Genomic DNA, 12,191 nt, shown 5'->3' on the forward strand with positions numbered 1-12,191 from the left:
GAAAATCGTGTTTTTCTTTGACCCATTTGCTTTGCCTGTATTGTAGTGGGTGGGATTGTAACATTTAAATCTCATGCTGAATCAGTGTCGTACCCCAAGGAGCACTGACCAAGCTGCATTATTGAAGCCTTGACAATGAGAACTGGTTGGCACATCACCACCTGTCGATCAATACGGTAGCACGATCACGCCACTTGAGTGCTTGCACGAGTGCCATCGCTTCCTGTCCGTGCATACAAAACAGGGGCCCACTCATAAAACATGGCTCTTGCCCCTATTGGCTATCAAAATTCACATGGTCCCCTTTTTCAACTTACAGTATGTGTGATGTATGCCTCTCTTTTGTGTTTCTGTGCAGGGGGGACACCTGCAGCCAAAATGGAGGTGAAGACGTCACTTCTAGACAACATGATCGGGGTTGGCGACATGGTCCTGCTCGAACCCCTGTCTGAAGGCTCATTCATTGAGAACCTGAGGAACCGATTTGACCACAATGAGATCTACGTAAGTCCACATTATTCAAAACATGAGTCTGGCAATACAGCGGCATCTCCTGTGAGTGTTGCATTAGACTCTTCTGCTCACCCCTGCATTCAAAGACTGATATAGATGGCTTCCCTAAGGAAACGCGCAGACACTCTATTGTTTCTTTTAATTTCCTTGCTCATTTTAGTCTTGGCCACAGTAACAAACCGATCAATAAATCACATCACTGAGGAATGTAGATGGCGCCTTTTTTTTAAATGAGGCATGAATTCCCAAGCGCAGGAACTAGAAATGGACCGGCAGGCTGGCTGGCTATCTCTAGAAGAAAGGGGGATTGATGAACTATCATTCCTGCATCAGCCAATTGGGTTCCGGGCTTTGTGCTGTGGTACTTCAGCATTGTTCTTCTCTGCAGGTTCGCTGTTGTAGACTTCAGCCAAGATGATTACAGCTCAGCTCTGGTTGTTGTTGGCTCACAGGGCCCATGGGATGATGTCACCTCATATAGCTATGATTGCCATAGCGGCGCACTAGATATTTGGCCGAGATGCAGCCCACATCCTGCTGAGGAATGGGAATGGTGTTTCCACATTTTCAATGCCCTTAAATTTCTGTCCTAAAGCGCAGAGCTTTTTATTTCCAGTGTGGTGCTGACCTCAATGTTGTGGATCTAGTTAAACACGTACAGTTGTGTACAGTTGTGTACAGTTGTGTATGTCATAAGTGCTCCTCCAAATGCTGCACGATCTCAATATTTGTGAAATTGCATTTTTGGTTTAGTACTGACAGCCTAGAAAAATAAAATGGAATTTTCATGGAAAAGGTAAATCACATTTCTATAATGGCAGTTTTTTGGTGGCATAAGCTGCACCTCGAGAGTGATGACCAGAAAAAAACCTGAAACCTGTAATTATCCAATAAATGTGTGGTGTACAATCCTTGCATGTGAATGTATTTTTCCCTCATGTGACATCATTCCTTACAAATGGTCCCCAACGCCCAACCCAAACTATCATATGACGTCTCACAGCAGAAGAAACATGGCTTTGTTTTCCTGAGGGACAGTGCATCATATGCCCAATAACAGAGTGGAAAAATCGAAGAGAATGAAGATCCCCGTTAACTGATGCCATGCTTCTTATGTCTGATTCACGCTTTCTTTTTTTTCTGACGAGAAGAATCGAGGAGTGTTTCTTGAATATTTACTTAATACCCGAGTCCGTCTTTGTTTTAACTATAATGACTTCTGCATTATAAGTTGCCTGAACAATGCCCTCTTTTTCCTTCACACCGGATGATCAGTCCCAATCTTCGTCCTAAAGGTGATCCCTAAAAGTGTAACTAGCATAGACGGACCCTTTTTATGAGTGCTGAATTTTTAGCCATTTTAAAACAATCCATAAGCCTAGTTTCTTAAGGCCTTTTCACACCAAGTCCCAATTTTCTTCCAATCTTTCAATCCACACACGTCATATCTATACTGCCTTGCACACAACTGTCTGAACAGATTGACAAAGAACTTGATTTATGTAACTGTTAGGCAAGTGATGTCTCATCCAAGCTGCTGTCGTTTTGGTGACTGGTCAGATGAGGTTTTACAACCAGCAAGACAGCAGGTGGAGAAAGAAGGAAAACAGAAAATGTCCAACTACCTGGACAATATAGACGGTGTCTGCATCCGTCATCAACCTCTGCTGATCGACATGTTACATGATCTGATCTGTCAGAGGTTTCATGAAATAGTCCCTTGAAATTTGAGGTTTTCATAATGATCTGCAGAGGCTAGAAGGAAAAACTTTTGATCAAGAGTAACACGGGATACATTTTTTGCATTGCACACTCTCTTTCCCTTTGTTACCCGTCCTCTGCACTTGAGAACGCCTCAACAAGAGGCTGTGGGAGGTTGTGGTGTTGCCACGGGGAAGGCCACGCTCCACTCTAGTCGGAGTGGGTTATGCAACAGCCATTACCATGGAAAGCAAAGAAAAATGTGTCAGGTTGATGTTTGAAAATGCTCTCTGGGCTGTGTTAAGCGTAGGAGGATGACAGAAGATGATGGCTGGTTACATTTGTTTTCAGAAATATCTGGGAGGTGTTATCTGTTGAGCAGCACCTGTGTGGATGCTCTTTTATGTGAAAATGTGAAACAGAGAAAGCGGTGCTTTTAAAAAAAATAAATAAAACCTTTTTGATGAAAAGCCACCCGCTGACATGTTGTACATGTTGAATTTTAATCACATATGATGTAATTATCTAATATTACAACATTTTTAATGGGAATAATGTAACCTCAATGGCTTATTTTTTTGAAAAAGATTTCCATTATGTGTAGAGTTTTAGGTGTCTCCTATTATCAACGCCTGTCGGGCATTAGTATGACAACATGAATACTTGCACACATGGATATATAGAACGCGCCTTCAGCACCATAACCTCTTTACCATCTTGAGTTTACTGCCCAACCTACAGATTCCATAAACTTGTCCTTGTTTTTACACATTTTCACTTTGCATTCTTCAACAGCTGCAAAAAGCTGACTGAAGCAGAATTTCTCCCACCACGTCTTAGCAATTAACACCCGAATGGACAAAGGGCAGGAAAACGTTGTTGCTACCAGTCTGTGTAAAACTGAGAACATATGGATTCACGCTAACCATCCCAACTCAATGTGTTCTTCTCCCTCCAGACATACATTGGCAGTGTGGTGATCTCCATGAACCCCTACAGGTCCCTGCCCATCTACACGCCAGACAAAGTGGAGGAGTATCGCAACAGGAACTTCTATGAACTTAGTCCCCACATGTGAGTCCACCTCCCAAATATCCTCCGAAACCACCTAATGTCGATGTAAACTGTATATCCTGCAGAAGGCTCATGTACTCAGAGTTGGAGGTTTTTCATTTGGTGTCACCCGTGTGAAATCTTTTTATGTTTCTGGAAAAAGTAACTGGTGTTAATGGGCCATTTTCCCCCCTTCAAGGCTTCGTTAGTCTGAATATTTTGAGCAGGAACTGGCATCTGTGTGTTGAAGTTTTTTTTTCTCCAAACCTCTGTAAGGATTATCAATTTAGACCCAGTGATTAATGAGGGGGAGGGGGGGTTGAGATCAGAGGGACACTAGTTCTTGCATGGGGAGTCAGTCTGGTGCTCTTGCTGGCCATTCAGCACCATGGCACACCATCTGTCCATTGGCAACGCTAAGTCGGCATTGCTGCGAGGCTGCCAAGATAAAAACAAAGCCCGGCACTCGTCAATTAGCCTGCTGTGTCTCTAGGCTGCAGCAAAACCCTCGGAGAGATGGACTGAAAGAGCGAGAGTGCCCTTGTCACAGAACAGACATACTCCCTGCACACAAAAGCAAGCTCCTTGGCTTTACTTTACAGCCAGCTATACAGAACTGACATGGCCACAGTTTCAGGCTGGTTTGCCCTCTTTTTTTCCCCCTCTTTAGTTTTACAGTGTCTGTCTCTCACCCCCTGTTCTTTTGTATACTGGTTGGGACTGCTAGTGTGTAGGAGGTTTTCTCCTTGTGCACTGTTTTTAAAAGGAAAGCATTGTGTCTTTAGGAGGTATCCTGATTTACCTGTTGAGCGATAATGACTTAAAAAAAAAGCTGTCCTTGCTATGCGCTTGACTTGGATTTGGAGCCGGTGCTGACTGTGCTCTTGTAAACATAGACAGACCAAGGCCAACTTGTTGATGAATACCTTGAACGGAGATGTTGCACTTGATGTGGAGAAAGAAAATCTATTTTAATTTTTCCCTGTAAAATCTAACATCGAACCAATATGTTCCTAAACAATTATTCCTTCATGGGAACTTTTAGAATAACCAAACATGTACACTGCTAGGTGGATGGCCCAAAGGATGTCCGTATTGGGGGTTTTAAACAACATTGCTTTTGCAGTGGACAGGTATTTTCAAAAATGGGCTCTACCACAAGATCATTTTGATAGTTTCAGATGGTTTAATATCCATTTGTCAATGTCTTTGCATGATCATGTTCACTCCATACTGACATGAGCATCAGTGTCAGAAAAAGGCAGTGATGAAGGATTTGACAAACATGCAAAACCACTTGTGTTATTCTTTAATCTGCTAACTTCAAGCTCTTGACTAAGAAATGACGGATGTATTGCTTGTTGTCCATTTCGGACTATAGTTAAGTGGATTCAATTACTTCTCTGGTGTCTATCTGAGCCATTCCATCTGATCTTTCTGAATCTTAATCAAAACACAGAGACAATGTCTAAGCTATCTGTAAATCCACTGAGCCAGGATGAAGAAGTCATTTTAAACCAGATAGGAGACGATACAATGTAATGTGTCCATTGCCATCCATTACCTAATAAGCAGGACTAGCTGCATTAGAATACACATTCAGAAAACAGCCCAAATCAGAAGCCTGCAGCATCACTCTATGTTCACGTCTCTATCTCCATTGATAGGCGACTTGGTTACACTGAGAAAAAAGAAATGCTTTCTATTGACTGAAATGTACATCTTCTAAACATGCTCAAACCATCTTACCATTAAGTAAAGAAGATTAAGCCTCGTCAAAAGCAGATTGTTTCAACATGCTACAGAAATAATTTTAATCCTCTGGTCAGGCCATCTGGACCATGCTTTAGGCTTTGCATTGATCATCCTCAAGTAATGTTAAACCCTCAGTCCGGTCAAAGATGAAACATTCTCATCTTTGTGTCATTTTTTTTGCAAACAAAATGGCTCTACATTTATCGCAGTTCATGTCGCCTCTCCTGAAGGCTACATGCTCTTCGGTCACTTTCACATTATGCAATGGCGTCATCCATTTAAATCATGTATTCTGTCTAGAGATTCGAGCTGTCTAATTCTAATATGAGAAAAGAGATGGTAATTTTCACCAGTGCTCGACGTAGATGGCCCGATAAAAGGTTTAGCGTCAGTTAAAATGAAAGCTAGCTGAAGAAACGGCTAGCATGTCAAAGGCAAAACACACTCTTCAGCTCCAAAACTGTTCAGTCAATCTTGTCTCATGTTATCTAGCAAATTGGTTACAAATGCATCAAAGATTAAGCGTGATTAATGTTAAAGGCAGAGTGGGTCTTTTGAAAAAAACACTTTGACTTTGAACGCATCGCCAAAACGCAAATATCCCAGACCAACTTTTTTGATTCGACAAGGTTTTTACAGTCCTGCCACGGCCACAGATGACTTTTTTAAAAAATGTTTGTCAGAGCATTTCATTTATTTATCAGTATGTTACGAGGATTTCAAGTAATATAAAAAAAAATGTTTCTGAATAGAATAACCTACTCGAACATTAAGCTAACTGCTCCTTTTGAAACTACAATGTGTATTTTATTTCTACGCAATTTTAATACACGCCTACCTCTCAATAAGCCCTTATTGGAGCAAATTAGAGAGCACATGACAAAGCTAGGCTAGTCGTGTCCACCTGCTTTGGCACTCTGTGACAAGCTAACGTTGGGCTAATGTTGAACACGTCATGCAGCTAACCTAGCTGTGTTTTGAGTGACCAGGAGTTGGAGGTGAACTTCCACAGGGAAGGTCGAAATAAGTGTATTTGCCTAAATGTCAGAGCACAATATTCAGACAATATACTTTCAATATGCAGTGTACTTCATACAGAGTGTATAAGAAAACCATAAATTGTTGTTTTCCCCGGCTCCTAACCACGCAGCGTTGGTGCTGAACCTTTTCCACGGGCCTGTTGACAAAGTCTAGGCAATATCCGAGACAACATTTTGAATATTTATGAAAAAAATTATTCAAATATATAAACATAGATGTAGCTGGATAGTTGTGGTTTGAAAACACATTTGGATGTTGTAATTTGAATGCATTTGACTTGATGGTATTCAAAGCACAGCAGAGAATAAGAATCACTAGGTGATTTAACAGCATGGTGTGTCTTGCCGTAAACACAAGGCCTGTCATTTTTCCCCCTGTGTTTAAGGTCACGCAAATGCAAAAGGAGAACAGTGTTTACTCTTCTCCCTTTTGCATTTTCTGTTGCAAATGAATATATTTGTTTAAGCACATCTATTATAGTAGCCTTCACCAAAATAGTGTAAATCAGTTTTTTAAACTAAAAGCAGAGTTTGAGTCATTCAGGTCCAAATTTTGTCTGTAAAGGTTGTTTATACTTTTACTGATATTTGAATTTTGAGCAAGGCAGAAGGAAAAACACTGCATGGATATCTGGTATACTGAGATGACTGCATGTGTAACAGAAAATTAAATTTATTAGATGTTCTTTTTATGTGCAACAAATGTTTCATTTTAAAAGAGTGTCTTTTATTTAATTATTTTCACATGAAAACACAAAGACAACTAGTGTCCTGTCAATATTTATTAGCCAAAAAAACATGGCTGAACTTCAGCTGACTGAGGTGCTTATTACTGCAGTGACTGGGGATCAGTTTTTGGCTTTAATTAAATTAACAGCAGGGGGTCCCAGGAATCCACCTCTTCCTGTCTTTGATCCACATCAGACACTTGGAACAGTATGAAGTCAGCAGCTGAGAACGGGTTGCATCAGTCAAGGCCAAAGAAGTTCACAGGGGTGTTTTGGATTTCAGTTATGAGCATATGAATCCCCATTGACTTTTTCAGTGGAAAAATGTATAGGTAGTACTGTATCTGTTATGTCTGTTAAGTGACATTCACCAACATCACAGTATTGTTTAGGATGTATGCATACATCCACAGACAGTGTAACACTACTGTGTTGGTCAGCAGCACTGAATTAGTCTTAGGTTTAAGGTTTTGTGTGTGTATGTGTGTATGTATGTATGTATGTATATGTATATATATATATATATATATATATATACGCTTGTCATGGACATGGGCACAATGTCACAAATCTATTTTCATTGAACAATGTGCCTATACAGCCGCCCTTAAAACAATCACCGACCTTGAAACTTGATGCATTATCTGACTTGGTGTGATGGGAATTGCATCCTGGATAGTCTATTCAGATGAGCTAAACGATTAATGCCTTTTAAGGTTATTGATTAAAGCCAGCAAAAGATGCCTGAACAGGATTAGGTTTTCCCTCCCATTGATGCCATTGCATCATCATTGGCTCATCGTGGGTGTGTCAGCCTCTCCACGGATGTCTGAAATACCTTGGTGTATGTAGGGAACAGTGAGTGTATGCAGGTGCTCATCCATTTCACACCTGCTCTTGTGAACCCCAGGTGGGTGGGTGCGTGTGTGTGTGTGTTTTGTGTGTGTGTGTTTTTGTGTGTGTGTGTGTGTTTTGTGTGTGTGTGCACGTGCATCATCTGGGAGAACTGCAGCTGGTCCCCTATCTCTAAAGTTGTTAGTAGACTAATTGCCTGTTACTTCCCATCTTAATTAGCATTAAGCCTATTAAAGATTAACAATGGCTCTTGCCCAGTACTGTACAGTATTGATTAATTAAGAAAAGGACAGTAGCTGTTTCCATGCTGTCATCAAGTGAAGTTTACCGGGCTGTCACAACATACAGCGAGTGTTCTCTTGGGTAGATTTTCTCCCAACAAATTGAAGCAAATTAGTTATTTCACAGTAAAAACAAAACAAAAACATGCATCAGTGTAGATGTGTGAGCTAGCTATGTTATGCTATGAATAAAATATAGACGCCAAGAATCACATTTCTGGAGATAGTAACAAATGCATTCTCATAACAATATAAAACAAAATATAAAAGGGAATTGCACCATTCAGTCAAACGTTTTTGCATAATTGCAAATGTAATGCATTTGATTGGCTGCTATTTGAAATATCAATATCAATATTGTCAAAACAAATATATCTGAATGTAAGAACAAAAAAAAAGCTAGGCTCTGTGTATCTCTGTGAATAAACTCTCCAGCTGGGTTGCCGGCCAATTTAGCAAAATGCTTCTCTACTCAGATGTGGCGCCTCATAATTAACTGGCAGGTGTTTTCCTCCCCTCTACACAAAGTCGAAGCATTAGAGATGAACTAATCAGTGGCCTTTCCCCATGCACAGCAGCCTTACAGATGGACTGGAGTCATCTTTTGTATGTGCCCTGCCACCCAGGCCAGACACAGATTTGTGTGTGTGTGTGTGTGTGTGTGTGTGTGTGTCCGTCTCTAGGGTAGGATCGTATTTCCCCAATGTTTAATGAGGTATTGAGACCCCCGATGCTCTCGGCGCTCAATACCTAGTGGCACTAGAGCATCAGCTACAGGGGGGCTTCATGACTGGAGTAATGGAGCAAAGAGGCCCAATGCGAGGCGTATGTCGGGGGTTTTCAGCTCTTATGCACGTGGCTATGACGCCTTGACTGATCTGCTTTTGTTATGGAGGTTAGACATTGAGGAATATCATCTCACTACGAGTTGTTTATTCATTGTCATTTCCTTGCTTATGGTGGTACCCAGGTCACGGGGGAGTTGTAGCTCTGTCTTTTACTCAGTTTGGCAAATAGCTGACCTTTGCTGTTGTACAACTACAGTATTACGCCACACAGTAAATACGTGTCTCATATCTCAAGAATGACTAGCAGGTTTAAATCCTTGATAAACCCGAAATGAAGAAACTGCTGTGTATCCTTCACTTGGAACAGGAAGCACTAATCATTGATTGCTGTAACTGTGGCTTCAAGTGAAAGGCCTCTGGCCTCCATGTCAGAAAGTGCTGAAGAAGACCAGAGACCACATATGGGTTGGGGGAGTAAGTGACTTGCACTGAGTGCCTTCCTGAACAGGATCACATTCCTTCTATGTAATCTCCTACTACAGAATACGTATGTGTAGCTTTAAGACTATGAGATCATTAGATCTCTCTCGACACTTTGCATAGGACAGTTCATGTGGCTTTTGCCGTTGTCCTGCATTCGGCTACATTAGATCCATTTTTGGGGCGAAGGCCTGGCATCACTACAGGCTTATTTACATCAAACTGCTGCCATAATGTGCAACACAAAACTGCCAGCGACCCATTTGTGTTAATTTCAATCATCAATAGACATAACTGTTTTACATGCAGGTTGTTGTATTACGATAAACTGCCCATGGTAACTTGGTGTTCTATCAGTGGGGAGGATGGACTTTGGAGCCATTTACTGCATCATGGCATCATGTTTACATTTCCAGTTTTGTCAGTTGGCACACTGATCAAAAGGCAAAAAGTAGAAGTTGGAAATTCACTATGTAATATATTTATTTGGGCAGCTCACCAAAATACATCCGACCCTTACCTTTTGTATTGGAGGTACCATCAAAATCCTTAACTGAAGTGATCAATTACTGCTTTCACCTACAGTTGTTGTTGTGGATTAGTTAATGCCCCCAAGTTGAAATGAGCCGTGTGAAGGCATGTTGTTTTGCAGCAGACTCAAGTGTCGGTTTGCTATAAAATCTGAACCTTTTGGAAAACCGAGGGCTCCTTAATAAGACATGAGGATGGTAGTTTGACATCCTTGTTGCTTACTGTCAAATAAAATACCACAGGCACAGCTCTGCAAAATACGATATCTTTTTTGATCCGTGTTTTCTTCCTCTTATCCAGCTGCAGTTATTCAGTAACAAGCTCACACTGCATGTACACTGTTTTGGTTATTATGCAAGACTGTTTTTCAAGGAGGCCTTCGTAATTTGCAGCACGGAACCTGTACGTAGGTAGATTTAAGTGGGCACTTGTTGAAATGGCATTTTGACTCGGGTGGGCAGAGAGTCCTCCAGCATGTGTGTTGGCGTAGTGTTGAGCTTGTTGAACCTAGAGAGGTGTGCGTGTGCGTGTGCGTGCGCGTGTGCGCGTGCGCGTGCGCGTGTGCGTGTGTGTGTGTGTGTGTGTGTGTGTGTGTGTGTGTGTGTGTGTGTGTGTGTGTGTGTGTGTGTGTGTGTGTGTGTGTGTGTGTGTGTGTGTGTGTGTGTGTGTGTGTGTGTGTGTGTGTGTGTGTGTGTGTGTGTGTGTGTGTGTGTGTGTGTGTGTGTGTGTGTGTGTGTGTGTGTGTGTGTGTGTGTGTGTGTGTGTGTGTGTGTGTGTGTGTGTGTGTGTTGTCCACCCACTTCTTCCAACACAAGAACACGATGCAAATGTATTGAATTGGATAATACAGTCATTACCGCTACATTTGTGCATAGAGGCAGCAGGTCTATTAGACACCTACAACACCTGGGTCCTGGTCTCTTCCTCCCCGAAAGCTTATAGATCACATACTGTATACTGTAGGTCTCTCTCCCCATGTAGCTCCACTTTCAAGCTGTGGAGAAAATGGCAGAAACGGTGCATATATTATAGTCCTGTTTATATTCCAATACAGGATGGTTGACATAGGACCCTGACCCGAGTTCAGACAAACGCTTTAATTACCATTTTTATTTATTGCCATTTTAATTCTACATTGGCGGCTATGTCATTTTGCCCATTGACTTTCTCCTACTGTGTGAACCAGGTTCTGTTTGGTGACACATAGTACCTTTGTTTACTAAACCGAGTGGCAATCATTAATAGCAAAGGGTTATGTATTCCTCTGTTTTCAAAGATTGTGCACCTTACTGCTGATAGGTGAATGCGATACAGATTAAACATGTGCCATTATTTATTACTTCTGCAAGCATACGATTTGATCTAATCAATTTTTTTTATTATCTGACTGTCCAAAGCCACTGTAAACTCTATTCTCTAAATCTCTATTCATAGCCAGAACAATGCGTATTGAGCTTTTTTATCTGTGTACACAGCTTGCATAACAACATGTCAGGGGCATACTGAAATGGAGGCAAATAGCCAGGACTCATAACCGTGGCACGCATATTTCCATTTAATCATTGAAGATCTATGTCACTTTTTCCTGCATAATATATTTTATCATTATGCACATTTTTTGGATGTCTTACTGGGACCAGATCTTCTCTTTGAGGTGCATGCACAGCGGTCCTGCAGTTGAATGGATGTAGAAACCATCCATTTTTGCTGTCGAGCTTCTGCAGTGCTGCTCCCGCTGTGCAGCTGGTGCACAGTCATGGCGGGGCAGCATGTGATTAGTCCCATGAAATCAAACAAGCTGTCAAACTGATTTGGAAGTGATTTGTGCAGATTGAGGATTCAGTTGGTTGTGGAAAATTTGGCCACGTCTGTGAGCCGTCAGGCTGGCACATACAGAGAAACTGTAAATTCTAATTTGCCAGACATTGTAGCGGAGTTAAGCTTGTGTCAGGTAGTGTCCACTGCCAGGCTAGCTCTTTATCGATAGATTGGGGGAAATCGCCAATGTTTCATTTACAAATTGAATCCAGCCCATGTGCCCAACAGTAAGTCAGATGCAGACATGGAGACGAGGGCTGGGCAATATATCAATATTCTATCAATATTGTGATATGAGACTAGATATCACTAGATTTTGAATATTGTTATAAGGCATAAGTGTTGTGTCGGTTTTTAAAGCCTTACACTAACGTGATATAATTTTCTGAACTTTACGGACTGTTCTCATCCTCTTATTTGCTTTTCATAATTAGTCATTAGTTACTGATGATTATTCATCATAGTGTACGTATTTTGTGAAACCACCAATATTCAACCCTACTACATCATTGCAATATCAATACATACAATAGTATTGTAACAAAGTAAAATACTTAGGGCATATCATCAGGAATGACCGTAATGATGATGATGATGATATTCAACGCCAGTGCTATAAATTGTATGCCCAGGCAAATATGCTGGCAG

At 41.3% G+C, this 12,191-nt stretch overlaps 1 protein-coding gene across 4 annotated transcripts in view; it reads left to right on the plus strand.

Moving 5' to 3' along the window:
* Window positions 1-12,191, plus strand: part of myo1b (myosin IB) — a 56,266-nt gene that overhangs the window by 8,018 nt on the left and 36,057 nt on the right. For all 4 annotated transcript variants that reach the window (XM_084022471.1, XM_084022472.1, XM_084022473.1 and 1 more), the window contains exons 2-3: window positions 359-504; window positions 3,173-3,288. In XM_084022471.1, coding sequence (XP_083878597.1) covers window positions 379-504; window positions 3,173-3,288 — 242 coding nt within the window. In that variant the 5' untranslated portion in view covers window positions 359-378. The remainder of the gene's footprint in view (window positions 1-358; window positions 505-3,172; window positions 3,289-12,191) is intronic.

This window comes from Eutrigla gurnardus, assembly GCF_963514095.1.
Source record: "Eutrigla gurnardus genome assembly, chromosome: 12".
Taxonomy (NCBI): Eukaryota; Metazoa; Chordata; class Actinopteri; order Perciformes; family Triglidae; genus Eutrigla; species Eutrigla gurnardus.